The sequence below is a fragment of the Artemia franciscana genome, chromosome 7 (assembly GCF_032884065.1).
Source record: "Artemia franciscana chromosome 7, ASM3288406v1, whole genome shotgun sequence".
Classification (NCBI taxonomy): domain Eukaryota; kingdom Metazoa; phylum Arthropoda; class Branchiopoda; order Anostraca; family Artemiidae; genus Artemia; species Artemia franciscana.
In genome coordinates, this window is record NC_088869.1 from 993,315 (window position 1) to 1,019,813 (window position 26,499).

The 26,499-nt window shown below is 32.3% G+C and overlaps 1 protein-coding gene across 1 annotated transcript; it reads left to right on the top strand.

Annotated features, from left to right (window-relative positions):
• Window positions 1-770: 770 nt before the first annotated feature.
• Window positions 771-26,499, top strand: LOC136028699 (TATA-box-binding protein). The gene is made up of 7 exons (XM_065706530.1): window positions 771-1,414; window positions 7,614-7,798; window positions 11,512-11,645; window positions 14,666-14,909; window positions 18,443-18,546; window positions 24,006-24,100; window positions 26,269-26,499. The coding sequence occupies exons 2-7, from the start codon at window positions 7,622-7,624 to the stop codon at window positions 26,340-26,342; spliced, it is 828 nt and encodes a 275-aa protein (XP_065562602.1). The 5' UTR covers window positions 771-1,414; window positions 7,614-7,621; the 3' UTR covers window positions 26,343-26,499.

A 26,499-nucleotide genomic window follows, 5' to 3' on the forward strand; every position in this document is an offset into this window, starting at 1 on the left:
CAATGTCTGGAGGTGTTTAAAATGATCAGGAAATGTATTAAGGTAGATAATGGGACAATATCTTAGGCGTGGTTCTGTTGAAGAATGATAAAGAATTTTTATAATTGAAAAAGGAAAAACATACTTTAATCGATGCAAACATTCTAAATTTTGGGCTAATTTTATAAGGAGATGGTCAGAATGACAACGGAAAAATACAAGCTCGTCAAGAATTATATTTTTTTACGAAGGTTTTTGTTGGTAATAAATATATGTAACTTCCGAATTAACTTACATGATTAACTTCTATATTTGTGCATTTTTATTACGTATATGAGGGGGTTCGCCTCCTCGTCAATACCTCGCTCTTTACACTAGAGCTTGTATTTTGTCCCAATTCTTTAAGAATGACCCCTGAATCACAAAGACCGTAGAATAAACAGTTGAATATAATATAATTGAATACAATAGTTGAAGACCAAAGCATAATTTACAATTTGATAAAAACACGTTAATATGGTAGTTTTTTCTAATAGTTTTAATGAGGTACTTTAATACTATTAGATCTCAAATATTCAGAATCAACATCAATAATTGATTTTTGTGTGTTTATATTGTAATAGAAACTTTCTTCATGTAAAAGATGGCTACTGCTCCTTGCTTTGGTCCTCGCTTTATGCATTCAAGTTACAGGGTTCGTTATTTCCGCGGTTTTAGACGTGAATTTCTAGTATAAACCTATTTCATGAACACCTTTTTAATCAGCCTTTGTCTGATATCATTGAATTATTGGGTGGATATAGAATCATCGTTTACTTCAAGGAGAAAAACATGTAAACACACATTCATTATCATCTTTCTCGAACACTAAATGTCACATTTCGCACTTTTGTAGATAAGGGCTTGAATTTTTTACCCAACCTCTTGTGTAGAATAAATTCGATTGTGTGATTTCTATCAAAATTTATGTCTGGTTTTATGTTGTTTTCTCCCTTTTTTACAATTAGGCATATTTCTCAGGATTTTAGCTTTTGATACGTCATGTTGAGTTCATTGTTATGAATGTACTTGGAATTACCATCAAATATTTTAGTAGATATATTTTTACTAAAATTTGTTTTTTCGAGTTTTCGCAACCATTTACACGAGTGTAATAAACAAAATAAACATCAAATCTCAAATCCATCACAAGTTGTGAACATTATCGTATTAAATTCTCTTGTTCAGGTCTTTCAGAACTGTATTCAACCCTGCTACTTTGGCAGATTCCAATTAGAAGGGCCGTACCTGAAAATGACATCCATAAACCACTTGAAATACTCTGGAAACCCGGCAAAAGAAAACGATGCTCAATGATGAAGAAGAAAAAATAGCTGAAATCATTCCGAATCAATTGTTTGTTCATATTAAAGTTTGTAAGAATTTAATTACTGAGGTAAATATTGTGCTTTCACCTGTTTCTGCAGAGGCTAAGACTTTATTTGAGGCTAAATTTGTTCCAGACTAGGGCTGAAATCAGATGGCTTAGTACCATTCAATGCTCTTTTCAAATGTAATAGCCTAATGGGTAAATGATCAGAATAGCAGATATCCAGAACTAGGTATGCTTGAACAAAGAGGCTTTGTGTAGGTTTAATAGTAATTTTATGTTTATTTTGATTTTTTTTGTATTTTTGACAATTCTTCCACAGCCTCCATCCCAGCTCTAATGATCTTATAGCTCTGTGCTGTATATAAAAAAACAAAAAAAAAACATAGTAAGATATGAACTCTATAATTCTGTAATTGATTAACACTGGCTGCATATTAGGATAATATTTATATTAATGGACTATTCAGTTAGGCTAGATAAGAAATAAACTTACCTCTATAGTCAAAAATGCATCCTAAATCCAAACTTAATTGACTTCTTGCTATCTTGGAAAGGGTTTAGGTTGGGAAAAAGAAACTTTTAGGGATGGGTCTACAGGCTAAAGTATGTCCTGGGAAGGTATTTTGAAGTACCTACCTCCACTCCTTCTCCCTCTAGAGGGCCCTGACCTTTGATGACCTTTAAAAATATGTGTGTTATAAAAGCAAAACCTTGCAAAATTGATCTTCTGCTTAATTGAAGTACAACAAAATTGTTTTCAGCTTCATAACTTTGCTCAGTCCCATTTTATAAGGTTTTAAAGATATGTAAATACATTTACAAAACTTTGAAAAAAACAAAAAAAACATTGATATAGCCTAGCTCAAAATTCTACTCAATAACAGGAATTGCATTTTTAGAACTAAAGGCAACTAGTAACTGAAAATTAAAGTAAAATGTTGTTTTGCTGAAATTTCAATGGGTATAAACCTGCCATGTAGGCAAATTCCAGGGCCCTCTAGAGGGAGAAGGAAAAGAGGTGGACACTTTAAAATACCTTCTAGGGATATAGGCTACTTTAGCCTGTAGACCCATCCACAAAATTTAATTTTCCTAACCTAACCCCTTGCCAAGATAGCCAAAAGTCACTAAACTGGAATTTACCAAACTTAACATTCATTTGCCTTAGAAATGAACTATGCCTCCATCCCTGTATATACCAATTCAGGATGTATATTTGTACATTAGGAGGAGTAGGGGTAAAATTTAAACTTACCTGTATAGGCTAGTTAGAATTCTATCCTGAATCCAATTTAACATTCATTTGTGTTTGAAATAATTTAACCCCTCCCCCTCCTAATGTGCAAATATATATCCTGAATTGTAATAGGCTGTACCTTGAATTGGTATATTAGGGTAGGGGTAAAGTTCATTTCTAATCCAAATAAATGTTAAATTTGGAGATAAATTGTTTTTTGTTCATTTTATTGAATTATGAATAAAGTGAATCTACCAATTGATGCCTTTTTAAGCTCTTTATGATTATAATAATTTCTTCTATTGAAAATTCAGATTTAAGCCCTTTTTGAGCTCTTGAAAGTGACCAAAATATTTCTAGTTTATGGGTATGAAAAGGGCTATCATTTGTCTCAAACTTACTGTTTCATTATATATCCGTTTTTATTGTGTTATATAATCCACAAGCACTGGTTTTCCACAATTAACTTAGATGAATAAATTTCACAGTATTTTGCCATTTTCTTTTTCCTTAACACCTAATGTTCAATTAAAGTATATGTTTCTGATAACATATCAAAAATATGAAAGCTGACAGATGAATATCCCACAAGTTCCAATACAAAGCAGTACTTAAATTTACAGATATTCAAAATGTCAGCAAATTCAGGTTAGGTTTAGATTCAGCATATCAGAGGATTCTACTTTAGAGGTTTTTTTGTTTTCCCTAAGGGTAATTATATTGAACCAATGGTTATGATAGATCACTGGTCCTAGAAGATATTTCCATGAGAGAATTTACACTGGGGAAGAGATTTTCCAGTGGGAATTTCAAGTAATTTGTTTTATTTATCTTACTCCCTCTTTGGCTGTGCAATTTTACATGGAAAGAGAATGAACTTCCTATTTAGAATTTTTGTGTGGGAGAATTTCCCATAGAGAGGAGAGGTAGATATCCCAGCATTATTTAGAAATGATCACAAACTAAATAAATAAACAAGATTTTTCAACTAAAAGTAATGTGTTTTTCAACTGAAAGTAATAAATAAGCATGTCTTTTATCAGCCTTTTTTCCTAAACCTTTTCAATAGGAAAGGGGTAAAGGAATGCTTGAAGGCACCCTCCCAATGTGTAATTTAGGTTTTGGAATACATTCCTGAAATTGTTATTCTCTAAACTCAAATACCTTCCAATGTAGCTTAGAAAATTGAATTCAACTTTCTTAATTATGGGTTGGCCCACTTTGATTTGACTTAAGGCTCTGAAAATAAAGTATTAGATTATTCATTCCTTAGTCCCTACTCAAAACTTGCATTCAAAGAGCTAAAATAGACTTAGTTATGCATTAAAATACTATTTTAGTACTTATCAATAATTATCTTTCAATAATTACCTTTGCATACCAAATTTAAATATGGTTAAACTGATTGGTGCACAGTTGGACAATGACCTTAAATGGAAGTCCTACACTTTGCTTATTTAAATCTTGCAGTTTTCTCCTTAAATCTTTCTCCCTTCTGAAACAATTCTCCATATAAATCCAGAACCCTAAAATGATTTATTGTTCTTATATAAAACCCTGTCTTGAATATGCTTGCTCTGTCTGTCACCCTGGGTTGACCAATGCCAAATGTTATAAAATTGAAAACATTCAATAAAGCACATTAAAAATTATAGTGGGGATGTCCTATACCACTTACAATGAAGGTTTGGCTAAACTTGAACTTGACACTAAACTATACTTACAATGAAGGTTCAGCTAAACTTGAACTTGAGACTAAACTACATTGAAGACTTGAGACTAGACTATATTGGAATCACATCCTTACCATGAACTTTGGGCACAAGTGTCTTAGTTCTGACTATCATCAATGTCTTCTTCCCCCCTTCAAAGAAAATCCCCCAATCCTTCCTAATACAAAACTTAATGCTTGTAGAGCTCCAAATACCCAACTTGACTTGTGCCCCCAAATGTTGACCCATGAGGTACAAAAACTCTTTTGTTCCCTATTTTGTTTTGCATTTTAATAATTGATTTAACTGTGTAATTATGTTTATCCCTTAACATCTGTTTTATCATTGTAATTGTTCTAACATGCTTATGCTACCTTGTATGCTATTTTAGCCAATAAATCATATTCTTTTCTATTTTTTCTCTGAAATTTTGAAAGTTTTCCATTGGTTGGCCTAGGGACACCATAACTATTTTCTGAGTTCACAATGCTATTTGCTGTTTTTTTAGTTACTTAGATTATGAACTTTCTTTTTTGTGTTTACTGCATCAATATTTTTGGATTTTTCTTGTTTATTGTCACAATGTTCATTGTTTATAATGACACCCTAAGTTTTGTGCATAAACTGCAGTGGTGTCGATTGGGATGGGTGATATGGAGGGGCATGGTGCACCTCTAGATTTAAGAATACCTCTTTTGGGTATTTTCATTGAAACTATTGTTATTTTCAGCATTTTTATGAAATGAATTGAAAATAGCAATAGAAGTATTTCTGATAGTTTTGTATTTATTAGACAAATATTTTTTCAAGTTGACTTAAGGTATAGAAAGGAAGGGTGGAGGTAGATTCTTAGAAAGCTTCCTGGGTATAAATAAGGCCCTGCATTAAATATAGGAAATTATAATTTCCCAATTCAACTGCTTTCTAAGATAGCAAATAGCCCATCCCCCACCATAAGTGCAAGGGGAAAATATGAAGGATTTATTGTTTGACAGATGATGGTACCTAGATTTGCAATTTTTTTTAATACGTGAGTGTTATGTCTACATATAATTTACATACATATTTATCAGCTATACATATAATACATGTTAATATAACATACATATAATATATACATACATACATATTTAGAATGCATATAGTTTACATTCAGTTAATTTACTAATTACATATTTAATTGCTTTGATTATTGGAATTTCCAATTAATTAATGTATGTCTATATTAGAGACTAAATTATTTATTCTAATTTGTTTGGACTATTGTTTTGATTTGAGGATGTACTCAGAAATTCCCTTAGTATGCTATTGACAAGTTTAACTTGTTGATTTTAGTATTTTAAGTATAGTTTAGAGACTAAAGATTTTACTCCATTTTGTTTTGGACTAATCCTTTGTTTTGAAGATGCACTAAGAAATTCCCTTAGTATGATATTGACAAGATTAACTTGTTAATTTTAGTATTTTAAGTATAATTATAGTATATATTTGCCCTTAGGTTTATATGTACAATATAATATTTTGAAGACATTTTATTAATTTCTTAATTAATTTACATTTCGTTAATGTATGTCTATATTAGAGACTAAAGATTTTATTCTATTTTGTTTGGACTAATCCTTTGTTTTGAGGATGTACTCAGAAATTCACTCAATATGTTATTGATAAGATTAACTTGTTAATTTCAGTATTTTTGAATACCATTTTTTTGAACATATTTTTTTTTTTTTTTTTTTTTTTTTTTTTTTTTTTTTTTTTTTTTTACATATTTTTGAAGTTTTCTGCTGGACTTCCCTAACTAAGAAAATATTGGATAAAGACATTTTCCTTGTTCTTCATTAGAATTAGTGTACATTCTCTCCTTTTTCTGTAAAAACTAAAGTGGATAATTGTATATATATAGTATATAATATCTAGAATGCCTTTAATTTACATTTGATTAATTTATTACTTTCTTAAAGAATTATTTAATCAATTAATTACTCATTTAATTAATGTATGCACATGTTAGAGACTAAAGATTTTATTAGGCTATATTTTGTTTTGACTTTTCTCTTTTTCTGTGGCAACTCAAGCTGATAATTGCTCAGTGCAGTTGTAGCTATTGATAAGATTCATTTGTTAATTTTAGTATTTTAAGTAGATATTTATTTGAAAGTAATATGTAGTATCCAATATCTTGAATTCCTTATTTTACATTTGATTAATTTACTATTTTTTTAACTAAGTATTTAGTCAATTAATTACTATTTGCTCAATTAATATACATTTGATTAATATAGATACATGTTCAAGACTAAAAGTTTTACTGTATTTTGTTTGGGCTCATCCTTTTTGTGTAGAAACTCAAGCTGATAATTGTTCTGTGCAGTTATTGGCTTATTAAATAAATTTATCTCAGTCTCTCTGAAATGCAGCAATTTTATACCTTACAATTATTTTTTTTTGCCAAGGTTCTGTTCTTCCAAATAAAACATGCCAATATTGTTTTCATGTTTGGCAGAAAAAGTGCCAGGCATGAAGGTAGACCCAGGAAAGCTGTTTGACTCAAAAAAAGAAATTAGAAAAAAAATGCAAATTTGCTTAGAGCTGTTGAATATTAAACAAAGTATTTGAAGAAATATTGAAATAGAAATTCTTCTGCAATGTTATAAGATTAACTTGTATTCTTCTATCCTTTGTGAACATAGAGAGAATATAGTCACAAAGTCTAAGAATACTTTAACAATTTCTCTACCTCTGGCAACTATTGTAAAAAAAAAATTGGGTTTTGATTGGAATATTTTTCATTCAATATCCTCCCGATTTGGTTTCTTGGCAAAATATAGAATTTTGCTAGCATTATTTTTGATTTCTGCATTTTCCATCTACATGTCGGTTTTTTTCTATATTATAAAAAATATACCCGCCTGACCCAGTTTCCTGCTAAAATTGTAGCTCTTCTGTGTGTGTGTGTTTATTTATTTATTTTTTTTTGTGGGGGGGGGGGGGTAGTAATTCACATAGATATATTGAATGTACATAGTATTAAATACAGGAATATATATGTTTTTTTTTATATTATAGTAGTAAAACTTCTTCTTTTATGAAAAGTAGACAGTGTAGTAAAAAAGTACAGTCGTCCTACAACTCCGAAGATGACTTGTTCTAATCATCTTTAGGATAACCCTCCTGAATTTAAGCTTCTACTATTGTTTTGACCAAAAAGGAAAGAAAAATCTAGAACTATTTGCTTAGATATATAGAGTTTATGCTGAATGGGCAATAATGTTCACACATTTTTAGGCTTTTTTAATGATTTCTTTACTTTTAGTAACCACCATGGATAATATGTTGCCAAGTCCTGGCTATAATATTCCAAGCATAGGGACACCAATTCACCACCAGGAGGATGAGAGTATTCAAACCCAGCAACAGCAACAAACACCACGCCATCCAGCTTCTTTTGGAATGAACTTACCACATTTACAGCATGCCAATATATCACAAACTCAGGATGTAAGTGTAAAATAGATTGAATATAAATAACCAAAGACAATGAAAAAAAGGATGCAAAATTGCAAAAAGATGAGAAATTTAATTTTTCATTTAATTAGTATATTACATTAATCTATGAAATAAACTCAATATATCTAATACTCAATATACTTATCTATAATTTGAGATATTTATTATTGTATATTCAATAATTTTGTATATTATTTGAATTTTGTAGCATATAATAATACTGTATTATATGCTCAATATTAGAAATAATTAAATATATAGTATATATGTTTACATATAATATATTAATTTAGTATTTGCATATTTAGGACAATTTGTTGCAGTTTATGTTGCATGGGATTTGAGGATCCAGATCAGATCATTTCTTTTTATAAGACCTTCTGTTGTTAAATGATTGTAGTTTCAATTTAACAATTGAAAATATATTGACAATGGTTAGATTATTTTAAACAAAGTAGATGACAAAACAATAAGCACAACAAATTTAAATAATAAAGAAATCCAAATATTTCAAGTTTGTATCTAGAAGTTTCTGTAAACAAATAAAAATAAATTAAACTAAATTAAATTAAAACTAAATTACACAGAGTTAGGAAGCTATTAAGATTTAATTATTGTTTATTGTTTTCGTTTTCTTTATATATTTTGTTTAATTTAGTTTATCTTTTTTTTTTTCGTATTTAAAGGTTCCAGAAGTGAAGTTGAGATATTCAGATTTCTTTATAATCTAAAGTTAGTTGCTCTTTTGTTTTGTCCACTGCGTTTTCTAAAATATTCTACCTGTTTCACTATATTTTCATTTGCTAAATTGATAATTTAAACTTTAATATTAATATATTATAAATGTAGTAATTTAATGCAATGAATTAAAATTGTAGCAATTGCTACATAGCAGCTTTGCACAGCACTACACATCTAGACATTAATTAATTAATTACTAATTAATTACTAGATATTAATTAATTAATTACTAATTAATTACTAGATATTAATTAATATTATTTTATATATTGTTGCATTTATTATATCTCTTAGATTTTTGTATATTTGATGTGTTATTGTATTAGTGATTTTCCCCCCGTTTTTTAAGTTGAACAAAATTGAAGCCTATTGATTATCCTTTTTTTAGCATGGAATCCCACAGGTATATCTATACCTGTATGTCTATACAGGTAATTTATACCACAGTATTGGATTAATATAATCTACAAAAACGAAATGGAAAGGTTATTTTGCCTAAGAACGTTCAAAATAAATGCAATTAAACCAAATTGAAAAAATAAATTTGAAGCTACAAAATATACAAGGTTTTAAAATTCAGTCATTCATTTGAGATGTTAAAAATTTATGTTTATTTTAAGTTTATTTGAGATATTCTCCTTTATATACTGTGCAGTTTGAATTTTACTGGCATCACCTGCAAACTTTTCAACATATTTCAAGAAAAATCTCAAAATTTATCTGACATTGTGCTTTTTAATTCTGCAGTTTGAAGTCTACTGGCATCACCTGGAAATTTTCAACACATTTCAAGGAAAATCTCAAAATTTATCTGACATTGGGCTTTTTAATTCTGCAGTTTGAAGTCTACTGGTATCACTGCTTTACTTCCTCACATTTTAAGGAAAATCTCAAAATTTATCTGACATTGGGCTTTTTAATTCTGCAGTTTGAAGTCTACTGGTATCACTGCTTTACTTCCTCACATTTTAAGGAAAATCTCAAAATCAAGATTGTAAAATCAGTCTTTCAATGTATGCTGCAAAAGAAATCCTTGATATTGTGTCAGACAGGGTGGCTACCCAATCAGTCTTCTTTGTTTTATCCCTGTATCTTTTTCATCCAGAAAGCATCCATCTGGTAAATCACTAGAACAAAATAATAAAGATATTTGTATTATCTCATGTAAAATTTGAAGGGATATTACTTATGCCGCGCTCATTACTTGTGCTTCACCAATTTATTAATTTATCGTCTTTATTCGGAATTATTTTCCTGAATTCTCTATTTTGCTAATTCGTCTTGCTTGTTTGCCTCTGATTCTAGTCAAAATTAACAGTCTCATGTTTCAATTCTAAATTTTTGGTTCAACCTGCCTTAGACCATAGGTAAGCGTCCCTTGTTTACCTCTGATTTTCAGGCAATCTAATGGTCCTATGTCAATTCTAAATTCTGGGTCAACCTACCTGAGACTCTTGTCAGGCGTGACTTGCTAAAAAGATAACAAACTGTGTATTGGTCCAATAAGGAAGGCACCCGCATACATCCTCCGTTTACCCAGGCCAAATTAATCAAACACTTGGAAAACTATAGGTTTTATCACTATATTTTCTCTATGACTATCTACCTTGGTTCTACTGCCCTAGCAATGGTGCATGGACGGATAATAGATAGACATATCTATTAACAAATGAACTAAACTCCTTTTTATACAATCCTAATAAGGGGGAATTAATCCCACGTTTTTCTTATCACTCAATTGGACTATCTGTCTTGGCTTTTTCTACAATCAGCCATGACTTGATTGCCCACAACTAGTTCATTTTAATTCTTCTATTCTGCTAAGTCGATTAATTATTTAAGTGGTTATTTATATTATAGTAGTTATATATAGCATTTATAGTTTTATATTTTAAAAATTATATAATCTATTTTAATTAATAAATTTAATATTTTACAATTAAAATATTGTGTAATTAATAAATTATGTATTTTATTTATAATTTATATTATAGAAGTTATAACTATTTATAACTAGTGTCTCAATGACATTTATCTTGCTAATTAGCAATAAACTTTATCCTATACACGTTTTGCATTGAAAAAATTTGTGCATCCCTGTAACAAATAGAAGTGTTGAATTATTTTTTATTTTATTTTTAAATCAAGAGGTAACATAGTTTAATAATAAACTAAAAATAGTATAACATTAAGATAAATATTAAAACTATAAAAAAACAGCTCACATGATAGCCTATACAGATATTCAGTAGTGAATTTGTTGAGTCAGATCAGTCACGAATTGACCGAATTGTTAACTTTTCTGGAAACTGGAAAGCCTCCTTTGTTTCGGTAATGTTAATTATATAGCTAGATTTGCAATTATGCACGTGGAAATTAGAGGGAAGAATTTTTTTATTCTTGGTAGAAATTTGTTAAGACTAGGTAATTCGGTACTTTCTGGTTAATTTTTTTATGTACTTTACGTATGTTTTTCCCTTAATGATTTTGGCTGTCCATACAACAGAAAAAAGATTTTGTGAAAAAAAAAGTCAAAAATAGTTTTAAAAAAAGATAAATTCAATTTGCATGATATGTGGACTTCAAACAATGTATTTATCCGAGGTTTTGATGCAACAGTTCTTAGCTTGTACTTCTTACACCTCTATGTTGAAAATCTTGCTTTTATTTCATTGGTTTATCTTTGTCAGGCATTTTCGAAAGCTAACCACGTAATTCCGTAAAATTTTATTGTTTTTTTTTTTAGAGCCAATTACAATATTCCCTAAACTTATGTCAGAAAGGGAAGCCAAATAATCCTGGTTTTTTTACGCTTTGTTCAATTTACTTGTTGTTTCTGTGTCAAATTTGACCCAGTAAAAAAAACTGTAATGCTTAATAGGTGAATTTTTTCATGAATATTCGATTCAGCAAAATAACGTGAAGTTTTCGAGTCACAATATTTCTATGAATATTTTTTGCAGAATCATATGATGTCTCCAGCAATACAAAGGCAGCATGAGGGATCAATGAGTATATACGGCCCTGGTACACCTGCACCTGCAACCCCACATACACCTGCCTCTGTTGCTGATCCTGGTATTATTCCTGTTCTTCAGTAAGTTTTGGCTGGTAAATCAGTACTCTATTCGAATTTTGTTTAGCAAGCTTACACCCCACATACACCCGCCTCTGTTGCGGATCCTGGTATTATTCCTGTCCTTCAGTGAGTTTTGGCTGATAAATCAGTACTCCATTTGAATTTTTTTTTTAGTAAACTTTTCAAAACTTTTGTGCAGAGCTTGAAAATGGGAAGGGACTTATTTTGTTATAGTTTCCATGTAATGCACCTATGGCAGAGAACGCTGCTGATAAGACTCGGAATAAACTGATCCTATTATAAATAGAAGAGGCTTATGGGCATGTCCATACTCGGTGAAGATGGTTGAGGCCTGTGCTGTCCATTAAAACTTGGGACTGAAGCTTTGCCTCTTTTTTTGTCATCCAACAAACCAGTTTCGAAGTTCTGAAGAATTTACGACCTTTTAGTATTGCAACTATGACTTAGTTTAGGCGGCTGCCTTAGCATTGCAGGTTTATATAATTTTCCAGTTCTACCATTTTTGTTTTATTTTCTGTAAAGACTTGAACTTACTCAATATCGGGTTTGACTTGGGCTTGAACTTGAAAGAGGACATTAGTTAGATTATGGTTGAGAAAGATTATCAGTTTTGACTTTAGTATTGCAGCCTGAATTTTCCAGGTTTTGTGTTATTATTTTAAATGCAAATGCTTGGAACTCTTGCTTCATGTCCCAAGAATACCTTGATATTGTGTTGGACTCCGGTGTGACCGTGAAAGAAGACAGTAGTTGATTATAATAGTAATAATTTATTTATCACCCACTTCACAAAACAGAGGTTAAGTGGAGTAAATACAAAAGAAAACAGCAAAAGTAAAACAAGAAACAAATTTAATCACATATAGAAAAAAGACGGATAAGGCGATGAAAACATCATAGCCTATAAAGCGTTTCAATAGCTAGCTTGGCACATAATTTTTCGAAAACACCAGTAATATGTGTCGCACAATACTTTTTAACTAGTTTTGTATTCCATTAAGAACGAGGCAGATATAAAAGAAATTTGCAGTACCGGTAATAGTTGTTACGAATACGTTTTAGATCATCGGTCAACAGAAGTGGCCGAATACAAGTACAGAAGAGTACAGAATGATCACAAAAATTTGAGTAAAGCCGAGTTAGCGCTCTTCTCCTATATTGTCAACGATTTGCCACAATCTTAGAGTAACCGAGCCTCAGCTCGTCACTAATATGGCCAAGGCATAATATTGGTTTTGACTTCAGTATTTGAGCCAACAAGAATCAGGTTTCCCGTTTTTTTTTTCGTTTTTTCTTTTTTACTGCGAATGTTCGAATTTATTCCCTAATCGTCCAGTACTATTTTGATATCGTGTAGAATGGGAAGCAAGTAATTATCTCTTACCATACATAATTTCTGAGACGACACTGGCTAATCATGACAAAACACAAAATGATTTTATCCAGTTCTACCATTTTTGTTTTATTTTCTATAAAGACTTGAACTTACTCAGTATCAGATTTGACTTGGGCTTGCCCTTGAAAGAGGATATTAGTTAGATTAAGGTTAAGAAAGAATATCAGTTTTGACTTTAGTATTGCAACCTGCAAGAATTTTCCAGGTCTTGTGTTATTATTTTAAATGCAAAGGCTTGGAACTCTTTCCTCTTGTCCCAATAATACCTTGATATTGTGTTGGACTTCATTGTGACCGTGAAAGAGGACAGTAGTTAGAGTATGGCTAAGGCATAATATTGGTTTTGACTTCAGTATTGGAGCCAACAAGAATCAGGTCTCTCGTCTTTTTTCCTTTTTTACCGCGAATGTTCGAATTTATTCCCTGATCTTCAAATACTATTTTGATATCGGATAGAATGGGAAACAAGTAATTATCTCTTACCATAAATAATTTCTGGAATCACACTGGCTAATCATGACAAAACACAAAATCGCAAAGAGAAGAAGAACGAGGACAACAGCCAGTGAAAAATTAAAAATTATGCAAATATTCTGACCAAGGCCTCCGCTTGACCATCCTCAGTACAGAATAAACTGATAAAAATATAAAAGAAAAAAAAAACCTTAAAACAAAACACAAAACTAAAATATGATGACCCTTTCTTAGTAACGTTGAGTTACCTTTCACCTTTACTAAGGAAGGGTCATCATATTTTAGTTATGCATTTTGTCATCTCTTACCATAGTTTCAACATTTTAATCTGGATATAGGTTGGTAATCCGTTGGATCTGTTTGGGGAGGTATGGCTGTTTCTATTATTTAAAATTGCTATTAAAAAATAAAATCTGAATATAGGTATAAGAATTAGATTGTCGAAATTTAGGGAAATTTCAACGAAGAACAAACAAACGAATCTACAGCCAATAGAGAGAAAAGATAAAAACTAAAATGACGTGGATGTTTCACCCGTATGAAAATGAGGCGTCTTCAACGCTGATGAAAAAATATAAAAACGAAAATAACCATAATCAAGGAATAAAAACAACCAATATTAATATATACAATTGTCGCAACTTGTCACAGAAGCTAATAGAGTTACTTCGATGAGAACACCAAAGCAACTGAGAATACCAAAGCTTCTGTCAGATATTTTAGTTATTATAAATAATAAATGCAAATTACATAAATAATAATTGTCACAAAAAATTATTTTGACAAATTATAAATTTTTTTATCGAAAAAAAAAAATCTGGACTTCTTTAGAATTGTGTAGGGCCTTTGGTCATATCCCCTTCTTCAATATTCTTATCATTTCCTCGTTTTAGGAACATTGTATCTACTGTAAATCTTGGATGTATTCTAACGATAAATTTTTCCTTTTCCAGTAAACGAAAATTATGTTTAAGCATACCCAAATGCTAATGGGAAATTTTCCTTTTTTAGTTAATGAAAATTATGTTTAGGCCTACTCAATTGCAAAACGGGAAATTTTTTAATGAAAAATCTGAACTTCTTCAGAATTGTGTAGGTCCTTTGGTCATATCCCTTCTTCGATATTCTTATTATTTCCTCGTTTTAGGAACATTGTATCTACCGTAAATCTTGGGTGTAGGCTGGACTTAAAAAAGATTGCCCTTCAAGCCCGAAATGCAGAGTATAATCCAAAACGGTTTGCCGCTGTTATTATGAGGATAAGGGAGCCTAGAACTACTGCACTGATCTTCAGCAGTGGGAAAATGGTCTGCACCGGAGCTAAGTCAGAAGAAGACTCACGATTAGCAGCGAGGAAATACGCAAGAATTGTGCAAAAGCTTGGCTTTAGTGTAAGCTTTATTTTCTCATTTTGATAAGTAGTTACTAGGATAATTTATCGCTTTGCGGCTGGTTAAATATTTGCTGCTTATTGAGTCAATTTATGATTTAAAAGGATCGCCATGTACTTTTTGGGAAGAATTATTTTTCCATTCGAAAGCGCATAACTTAAAATATTATCTTCTTCCTTTTAAGGTTAACAAAAAATGAGCGGAATTAAAATTGTCGGTGAGCCATTTTCTAGGATGGCCATGTACTTTTTGGGAAAAATTATTTTTCCATCGAAATCGCATAACTTAAAATATTATCTTCTTCCTTTTAAGGTTAACAAAAAATGAGCGGAATGAAAATTTTCAGTGAGCCATTTTCTAGGATCGCCATGTACTTTTTGGGAAGAATTATTTTTCCATCGAAACTTTTCCATTCGAAAGCGCATAACTTAAAATATTATCTTCTTCCTTTTAAGGCTAACAAAAAATGAGCGGAATTAAAATTTTCGGTGAGCCATTTTCTAGGATCGCCATTTACTTTTTGGGAAGAATTATTTTTCCATCGCAACTTTTCCATTCGAAAGCGCATAACTTAAAATATTATCTTCTTCCTTTTAAGGTTAACAAAAAATGAGCGGAATTAAAATTGTTGGTGAGCCATTTTCTAGGATCGCCATGTACTTTTTGGGAAGAACTATTTTTCCATCGAAACTTTTCCATTCGAAAGTGCATAACTTAAAATATTATCTTCTTCCTTTTAAGGTTAACAAAAAATGAGCGGAATGAAAATTTTCAGTGAGCCATTTTCTAGGATCGCCATGTACTTTTTGGGAAGAATTATTTTTCCATCGAAACTTTTCCATTCGAAAGCGCATAACTTAAAATATTATCTTCTTCCTTTTAAGGTTAACAAAAAAATGAGCGGAATTAAAATTGTCGGTGAGCCATTTTCTAGGATCGCCATGTACTTTTTGGGAAGAATTATTTTTCCATCGAAACTTTTCCATTCGAAAGCGCATAACTTAAAATATTATCTTCTTCCTTTTAAGGTTAACAAAAAATGAGCGGAATTAAATTTTCGATGAGCCATTTTCTAGGATCGCCATGTACTTTTTGGGAAGAACTATTTTCCATCGAAACTTTTCCATACGAAAGTGCATAACTTAAAATATTATCTTCTTCCTTTTAAGGTTAAAAAAAAAATTAGCGGAATTAAGATTTTCGGTGAACCATTTTCTACCAAGAAAATTTGGTATTGCCGCACAAAAGATTGGCTTCAATTTTTCATATATAAGATCTGTATAAATTCTATTAATATACAATTATTCGTTTTTTCAAATAAAATTTCTTATAAATTACAATTGTCTACATATCTTATACACGTTGTCTACGTATTGTAATTGTTATTGGAAAGTATACAGTAATTTTTGAAGGGAAGGGGGGGGGGGGTCCATGTGGTTGGAAGTTTCAAGGGTAGATTTCACACGAGGGAATTCGCCTGAATTCCTATAAGATATCCCATTTTATTTTGTTGACCTGTATGCAATTACACCCTTTTTAGTTCAATAGTAAGGATATTTTTTGACAACCTGTTCTATTTTGACAGTCAGGATACGCTTAAACTGTTTTGATTTTTTACTGTAATAGCAAAACTGGTAGTAATTTTGGTACCCTTGAAGTTTCAGCTTAATACCCTAAGGCATTCCTGAGATATTGCTAATACACGCCTTTGATAACCAAACTTAGTGCGTTTTGGTGCAGTTCAACACCGCCCTGACCATTCCCTGAAAGTTTTACTAATACCCTTATCATTAGCAATAGTAGTAATCATAGTAAAAGAATCTATTACAGATTTTGCCTTTTGAGGCTATTTTCAACGTTCGCTCTTCACAACTTAATACTTTAAGCTATTTCTGAGATATTGTCGATATGCCCTTTCTACAACTTGCATCAACCGAGTGTGTTTTGATTTAGCCCAACGTCCTTCTGGACTTTCCCTGAAAGTTCCATATTATTACCATTAGCTGTAATAATAGTAGTAATATTATTGTGCTTCATTGCTGAAGCACATGCGTCATAGGGATACTGCTGTTTCACCCTTTTGACAGCCTGCATACACATAGTGTGCTTCATTTAATTCAACATCCCCCTCAGCATTTCCTGAAAATCTTCTTAATACCTTTAGCCTTACTAGTAGTATTAATAGTTGCAGTAGTATTGTGCATATAATGGCGTTTGGTTGTTTCAACACTCCCCTTAGCATGCCCTGAAAGTTTCGACTTAATACCCTAGACAATCCTAGGATATTGCTTATACGGCCTTTCGATAACCTGCATAAACAAAATGCGTTTTGATTTGGTTTAAAATCCCCTTAAATATTCCCTTTAACCTCCGTCTTCATACATTTAGCCTAAGTAGTTGTAGTAGTTGCAGCGATAATAACAACAGTAGTAGCATTATGCACGAGTTGCCTTTTGGTTAGTTCAACATGCCTCTGAACACGCCCTGAAAGTTTCAACTTAATGCTCTAAGCTGTTCGTAAGAAACTGATCATACATCCGTTTGGCAACATGAATGCTCATAGTTTGTTTTGATCTTGTTCGACATCTGCCTAAATATTCTCTGAAAATTTGACCTTAATGCCCTTATCCTCAGCAGAAGTGGCTGTTGAAGCAGTAGTATTAGTAGTAATAGTGGTAACTTCCACATAGAGCCTTTTCATTAGTTCAAAATCTACCTCAACGTACCCTGAAAGTTTCAAATTAATGCTCTAAGCCGCTCCTTAGATAGATTTAGTAGACTCTTTTGACAATCTACATGCTCATAGTGTGTTTTGATTCAGTTCACCATCCCTCTAAACATTCCGGAAAGCTTCACCTTAATGCCTTTACCCTAAGTATTATCATTAGTTGTAGTTGCATTAGTTACGCGTATCATTAAATTACCCCGTTGAAACTCTGCTGTTGCAGAGCTGTTGCTCTGCAACTCTGCTGTTGCAGAAATTTAAATTTAGAGCCTTTTCATATTTGTGTTTCTAAAGCTTTGTAGAAGTGAAATCACTTTCAACTTTGTCCTGTGAAATTAACTTTTATGGCCGCCTTTGAATTTCAGACCTAAGAAAGGCTCTTTTATTAGCAGGATTTCGAAAGAAAAGAAAGGAATGAAAGTTATTTATATTTTTACTATATGTTTTTGAATTGGACTATTAAGGCGCAGTCTTATTTAATATTATTCCACAAACTTAACTGTACCACAACCTTTAAGAAACCAAACTATAACCGTATTATGATTCAAATTGAAATAAACACTAAGCTTTAATTAAAAATCAGGAATCCGAGTTAGGTTTCTGGTTAGTCTTACTTTCAAAAAGTGAGCGGTTAGAATCGGTATCGATATCTTCGATTTTTCAAATCCAGTGGTATGGAGTCCCTGACCGTTGGATGGACTTGTAGTGCCAGTGAATGAGTTAACACGCTTTTTTTATGTGTTAGTTTACTTGATATTATTGTTCGTTTTTAAATGTCATGATTTATGATTCATTATTTTATTTATAGGCTAAATTCTTAGATTTCAAGATTCAAAATATGGTTGGCTCCTGTGATGTGAAATTTCCAATACGTTTAGAAGGCTTAGTCTTAACCCATGGACAGTTTAGTAGGTAAGTGCATATCTTAATATTGGACCAATACCACCTGCTTCAGAACCAAGCATCTATTGTCTTCTCAGAAAACTCTTGCGTATTTCCATGAAATTCTGTAAAGAGCTGTTGGATCAACGACCCTAGAAGCTATAGTTACCAAATAACGCTATTTCAAGAGACCTTTCTTCGTAGACAGAATTCACTTTAAGTAGATAAACCTAATTATCTTTATTATTATTAAGCGCTAATCGAATAGCAGGTTGTCCCCGGTTGTGGTTGGATGATATTCTAAGGAAAGGTTTAAGGGAAATATGAACCTCCTGGTAGGGTGTAAAGAGAGAGGTGTTGAATAGATTAGGATGCAGGAGGATAGTGTGTAGCTGTATTGGCCTCGTGTGGTTTGGTGCTGCTATGAATTATTAATAGTAGTAATGGTAGTATTAAGAGCGCACAAAAAAAAACTGAGTATAGGCTCAGACTGCAAAGGCCCGTTGCCTTCACATTCAAAAAAAGAAAATAATAATACATATAATAATATAATGGCACGAATAGTCGTTGGGCGTCGTATTGTCAGATGTCTTGCCTATCTCATTTTTCCTTTGTGGAAGACCCTTCCTTCTTTGTGTGGATGGGTTTACCATCCCCCCACCCCATACTGTGAACGAAAACCGCCAATTTCAGACAAGCTTGAGAAGGTAATACTCGTCTCTCAGTCACCCACACTCGTCAGCTATCAGCAGCAAGCGGTACTTGAACTCTAGAGCTGATACTAGCCAGATAATTTTTTTTTCTCACATCTTGAATTGCTCCTCAAGGAATCTTGTCTTGAGCCACGGTTGGAACAGCATTCTTAGCAGTATATTTACAAAATACACTACCACATGGTAGAAAACGCCCGTTTGTTGACAACCCTTAGGGATACTACATAACGTTGTTGCCACTACCTTCTAGATGAACCTTAGAAGAAAAAAGGACAACAGATTGCCCTTGGAGCCAGTTAGTGGCCATGAAAGCCAGTAAAAATCTAAATTACCTTGGGTGATTTACCCACATTTAGTGTCTGATATAATTACTTCTTAGTGCAGACTAGAGATTGAAAATAAATCGTGACTAATTTGTAAGGAAAGCCGCTAATGGGTTAACATAAAATGATTTTGTCTTAATACATATAGTCGAGTAGCGACTAATCTACTGATCTGTAGCGAAAACTGTAGAAGTGTAACCACAGCATATGGAGTTGTCAGTATTGTAACTTGTCACTTTCATGTTGCTCATTATACTAGCGGAAAATGGTATTACGGATTTTTTTTTCCCCAAGCTTTGAAAGCGGAGATATGTGTAATTGCCACTCGGAAATGTCGAGTTTTGAAGTAAGATCCTTGATTCGAAATTTTGCAGGTGATTTTGGATCTGAAAAAGTGGAAAGTCAGTTCACATCTTGACAATTATAACTGTTGAAAGAAATATTGATATAAATAGGAAGGTTTTTAAATTTTAAATTTTGGTGTGATATTACGAGCTTATAAAATGATTTTTTCTTTTCTAGTTTTCAGAATAGAATTTTTACTGATCAAAATAGAACTGAGTGTATATGATCTGTATTGATCGTGGACGTAACTAGAAAGCAAGGATGGAGTGCTTTTCTCCACCAGTTGCCCACCTAAATTTTCTAGGAATAATCACCAGCTATAAGTATGATAACAATAACACATAGAAAGATATCTCTTAGATATCTGGGAATACTATAAAGACAGAAAAATACAAAAATGTAAGATAGAAATTTGAATTTTTTGATGTTATTATCTTAACCCATTCACCGTCTGAACTAGCACTAAAATGAGCCATCCTATTGGCCGAGTGGATGGCACGCTAGAACTGTGTTCTTATTTCCTTTTGGACGAGTTCACTCTTGTTGTGGCAAATCTATTGGCTTGGGCTGGAAGTCAATGAGGTGACTGGTAGCTCAGTCGCCATTACACATAGAGGGACTAAAGTCATGTGTTTATTTCTCTCTAATCTTGGGCTATAATATCAGATATATGAAAATATAAGTATCATGCCACCTTTTTGACAGATGCCTCACTTACCTGGGTACTGTTTAATGTGGCTTGGGCTGTTTTGTTTATGTTTTATCTTAATTTCTCTTCGGCGAGATAAAATGAGTAGGCCTTCCGGGAGGATCCTTTTTTTTAAAAAGAATATTGTTTTAGATTTTAATCTTTCTAAAAGATTATTGTTATTACTATTATTTAAATAATCACATATGGGGTGGCGGGGAGGGTCAAGGGGTGTCTGAAAATATGAATAGATATGTTTTATTTTAAAATCACTCTTATTTTTAATAGAGTGGTATCCTTTTCCTATCCTGGCTCCCACTTAATTACTCCTGTTCCAGCTTTCCACTTAAGAATGAATAACGAAAGTTTATTCTATTTCTAAGGCTCCCCTAAAAAAGTACTCAGCCTGAAATATGTCTGTTCCTGTACAGCTCAATTAAAGGTCTTCCCAGACGCTCTTGGACTCTACTAGTATTTACAGGCAATGTGTCAGTTCAGTGTATATTGTTGACGGGGGAGAAAGGTAGCTTTCCCGCTCCCCATCTGGGTATGCCAATGAGCCAGAGGCTAAAATCTGTTCCCCTCTTACACGGGTGCATACGCTTGGGTTTTGTGTAAAGGAGAGGGGGTGTCAGTTCGAAAAAAAGTGCTAAAATGTACGAATAGAATAAATTTCAAAATTAAGAATCTGTTGAACTCCAATGACAGCTACACCTTCAAAAGTAAGCTACCCCTTTCTTAAGCTGTTTGTTGTCACTATCCCATTGTTAAGCTGTTTGGGTATTTGTTTTAAAATAAATTTCAAAATTAACAATCTGTTGAACCCCAATGACAGCTACACCTTCAAAAGTGAGCTACCCTATTCTTAAGCTCTTTGGTGTCACTACCCCATTGCTAAGCTATTTGGGGTAGCTGTTTTAAAATAAAATTTAAAATTAAGAATCTGTTGAATCTCAATGACAGCTACACTTTCAAAGGTAAGCTACCCCATTCTTAAGCTGTTTGGTGTCACTACCCCATTGTTAAGCGGTTTGGGGTAGCTATTTTAAAATAATTTTAAAATTAACAATCTGTTGAATTTCAATGACAGCTACACCTTCAAAGGTAAGCTACCCCATTTTTAAGCTATTTAGTGTCGCTACCCCATTGTTAAGCTGTTTGGGGTAGCTGTTTTAAAATAAATTCCAAAATCAACAATTTGTTGAATCCCAATGACAGCTACACCTTCAAGGGTAAACTACCCCATTCTTAAGCTGTTTTGTGTCATTACCCAATTGTTAAGTTGTTTGGGGTAGCTGTTTTAACATAAAATTTAAAATTAACAATCTATTGAATCTCAATGACAGCTACACTTTCAAAGGTAAGCTACCGCATTGTTAAGCTGTTTAGTGTCGCTACTCCATTGTTAGGCTGTTTGGGTAGCTGTTTTAAAATAAATCTCAGAATTAACAATTTGTTGAATCCCAATGAAAGTTACACCTTCAAAAATAAGCTACCCCATTCTTAAGCTGTTTTAAAATAAATTTCAAAATTAACAATCTGTTGAACCCCAATGACAGGTACACCTTCAAAAGTAAGCTACCCCTTTCTTAAGCTGTTTGTTGTCACTTTCCCATTGTTCAGCTGTTTGGGTAGCTGTTTTAAAATAAATTTCAAAATTAACAATCTGTTGAACCCCAATGACAGCTACACCTTCAAAAGTAAGCTACCCCTTTCTTAAGCTGTTTATTGTCACTATCCTATTGTTAAGCTGTTTGGGTAGCTGTTTTAAAATAAATTTCAAAATTAACAATCTGTTGAACCCAATGACAGCTACACCTTCAAAAGTAAGCTACCCCTTTCTTAAGCTGTTTGTTGTCACTACCCCCTTTTTAAGCTGTTTGGTGTCGCTACCCCATTGTTAAGCTGTTTGGGTAGCTGTTTTTAAATAAATTTAAGAATTAACAATGTGTTGAATCTCAATGACAGCTACACCTTCAAAGATAAACTACCCCATTGTTATGCTGTTTATGTCGCTACCCCATTTTTAAGCTGTTTGGGGTAGCTGTTTTAAAATAATTTTCAAAATTAACCATTTGTTGAATCCCAATGACGGTTACACCTTCAAGGGTAAACTACCCCATTCTTAAGCTGTTTGGTGTCACTACCCCGTTGTTAAGTTGTTTGGGGTAGCTGCTTTAAAATTAACAATCTGTTGAATCTCAATGACAGCTGCACTTTCAAGGGTAAGCTGCCCCATTCTTAAGCTGTTTGGGGTAGCTATTTTAAAATTAACAATCTGTTGAATCCCAATGACAAAAGCTACACCTTCAAAGGTAAGCAACCCCATTCATAAGCTGTTTGGTGTCACATGTTTTAGCTGATTTTTAAACTACGTTTCTTTCTTTTTTTTTCTTTTTTCTGGTGTTGGCTACGACCAAAAACTGCATAACTGCATATGGATTTTTTTTCATTAAAAACTAAATTTTCTACATTTGCTAAGTTTCATTTAACCGATTAGAACAATTGGGTTTTAATTTAAATGTGTCGTATTCTGTACCATCTTACTAATTTTACCGATTTCTTCTTTTTAAAGGTTAGAAAAACCATCAAAGTAATGCGAAGAGATAACAGCTTAAATTTCCATAGTCAAGTACTTATGCCCTGAAAAAAAAGGTCTAGCTGATCTCCTGTTGGTAAAAAATAAGGAGAAATTTGAGGAAAGAGGGAGAAATAATGGCTGTTAAGTTCATAACCTTTAAACTATTTTCAAGTCCTTGGTTATATTGTGTATGATACTTTGAAGTAAGAGTTGACAGAAACAGCGTCTTTTTTTGTCCTATTGTGTGACCTACCTCCTTCCTATAAGTTACTCTCTGCTTCCTCTTTTGTCGTTTTACATTTGTTTCCCCTTGTATGATATACACCCTACTGCTCAAGTTGTTCATTCATTGACGCATTATTGAACCGTTTTTTTTTTTGTTGTTGTTTTTTTTCGTTAATTTCTTTCAGCTTAGCTTGAAACAAGACAAAGAGAAGTGACAGAATCGATGGAAAATATTTAATTTGGGCTATATATTTGTACAATAGGGGGGGGGGGGGGGGGTAAAGTATTTGGACAGTGTGAAGTTAGAAAATGGTTCTTACTATATAATATGCAGAATAATTGTACCTAATACATTATGCATGCAGACCCGCTATGCTTTACCCCTGTCCCCCTTAATGTGCAAATATATAGCCCAAATTTGTTTCTAAAATATTATACTTTTATCTTAATTTGGTATATTTCATTAGGATTGAGCGTCAGAGAAATATATTAGAAAAATATTAGGTAGGGCGTATATCGTACAAGTGCCATTTTTCTTTATCAGTTTGGCTCAATGTCATCTCTTAAACTCACTTTTTCCTTCTACTTCCATTACAACTATCTTCTCATTTTAGTTATGAACCTGAACTTTTCCCCGGATTGATCTACAGAATGGTCAAACCCAGGATTGTCCTTCTAATTTTTGTCAGTGGAAAAGTCGTCCTTACCGGTGAGTTTTGTTTGTTTGTTGTTGTTTTTTTTTTTTTTTTTTTTTTTTTTTTTTTTTTTTTTTTTTTTTTTTTTTTTTTTTTTTTTTTTTTTTTTTTTTTTTTTATTGCATACTGTTTTATGCTTTGCATCTATTTGTACTTCAGTTATAATAAAAAAAAAAGTCGTCCTAGCTGGAAACAACAGAAAGGTCCACCCATTCCTAGCCCCTCCTCTTATGCAACTTCCCAGATTTCATAATCCTCACTTGTAATAAAAGTCCAAGGGCATCTAATCTTTCCATGCTCCTTATGGCCCTTAGCTATTAACAGTTTGAGTGCCTTATTACTGGGCTTATGTTAAGCCTCTTTTTATCTAATATAAAGGAACTGAGAGGGAGTAGTGTATTTATGATATGCCCAAAAGAGCGGGCATAACGTGGTGGTTTGGGAGTCTCGCGGACTCCTCATTCAAAAATGTTGTTTGGCTTCCAATACTGGTTCGTGTACAAAACTGTTATAATAGCAGCCTTAGTCTGTGGCATTTTGCAAAAAGGGCTTAAGTCCATTTTTCCTAATTTTACAGGAGATTATAATGAAAATAAAAACGCACAATGACAAAATCTTTCTCATTAATTAGAATTTAAGAAGCTTGAGAGTTTTCTTACTGAATCCTAGTTAACTTCTCAATCAGAATTCACTGGAAGTGTCCAAATTGCTCAAGGGTACATTACGTAGAAGATAAGGGACTTACACTTTTTTCTATACAATTTTGGAACAATTTATAACTCGGTCAGAACTAAAGATAACCCCCATTTTTAATGGGCCGATTGATAGATTTCTTTGAGTTCTTTCGAATCAAATGCTTAACTCATTTTTGTAAAACTTAGGCTTGGCCCTTTTTGCCAAACGCCACAGAAGTATGATCACAAATAAAGAGGAGCTAGACAAATTAAAACACTGGTATTTTTCTGACCTTAGTTGTGTTTTCAGGCAGCGGGTTTGAAATGTGTTTTGAGCAAAAAAATCGTTTGCAGATTCTCTATGTGTTCAACCCAGAAAAACTTTAAAGCGTTAAATTGTAACGCGCCAGAATAGCAAGGTTGGACACTGGTTCTGAGAAGACATTCGTCCGTGTTGAATTCCGTGCTGGATGCGGATAGCCTGAACAGACTCTTATGTCTCATTCCATTAAAAATAGTCGTTTGTAAATCCCTGCCACGAAATTTTTCGATAAAACACTTTTTATGCTTCACAGTTGCAAGAAACCAGCTCCTTGTCTTCATTCTTTTTCTGCTAAAACTCTTTTCCTTTTTCAAGTGTAAAAGTATATGTTTCCATTTTTACTTTTTTTTTTTCTTAAGGAAAAAAGATCTCATCATAATAATGATTCCAAAATTTAAGACGGCAAAAAACAAACAAAATAGAAAAAAAATCTATCATTATGTCAAAAATAGTCGCTTGCAGATATCTGCCATTAAACATATCTTTTATTTAAACATATCTTGAACTGTACTGTTGTCAGTGACAAGCTTTTTATTTTTTTTTTTCATAATAAACATTCTTTTTATTCGGGTGCCAAAGTAAACGTTTCCCTTTTCCCCTTTTTATGTTCTTAAAAAAAAAAAAAAAAAAAAAAAAAAATCAGACTTCTGATATTAAGCTGTTGGTACTCAATTGGTATTATGGCAAATAAAAATAAAGCAAGCAAAGTGAAAACACTGGTACACACTTTTCTTTTGCAAATTTATTAACGGTTGTTGTTTAAACATATCTGCCGATAGATTTTTCATGAAAAACACGTGTTGAATCCCACTGCTACCAGAGGCCAGCTCCTTAACTTCCTTCTTTTCGTACAAAAAGTCTTTTTTTGTTTTAAGTACTAAAGTGTATGTTCTTCTTTTGTATTCTCTTAAATAAAAAAAATAATATTATCAGACTTCCAATACTGTTTTTTGGTATTAAATTGGTGTAATAACAGACCAGTATAATATTTCTGAAAAGGAAGCAAGTAAAGGGGAAATACTGGTAAATAATGGTATTATCCTGACGTTATGTCTTATCGTCAACCATAGTTTTTTGCAAATATGTGCAAATAAATTTTAAAATATAAACACGTGTTTGACGTCACTGTTGCCAAATACCAGCTTCTCAACTTCTTTCTCTTATAACTTTGTTTCTCTTTTTTCAGGTGCCAAAGTTAGACAAGAAATTTACGATGCGTTTGAGAATATTTATCCCATTTTAAAAGGGTTCAAGAAATAGTTGTATTTGCTCATTTTTATTTATTTTATTGTGTTTGTTTATTTTGTATTATCTTCAGATTCTCGGTGAAGTCGAATATTCAGTCTTACTTGAAATTTCTTTTTTTATAAACACAAATAAGTATGATCGTAATCAGAAGAAATATCACTTGAAATAG

Excerpts from the sequence above, each read along its gene's own strand:
- LOC136028699 (XM_065706530.1), top strand. The coding sequence starts at position 7,622 with ATGGATAATATGTTGCCAAGTCCTGGCTATAATATTCCAAGCATAGGG. Across the intron at positions 7,799-11,511 it reads ATATATCACAAACTCAGGAT|AATCATATGATGTCTCCAGC; the intron begins GTAAGTGTAAAA and ends TATTTTTTGCAG. Across the intron at positions 14,910-18,442 it reads TGCAAAAGCTTGGCTTTAGT|GCTAAATTCTTAGATTTCAA; the intron begins GTAAGCTTTATT and ends TTTTATTTATAG.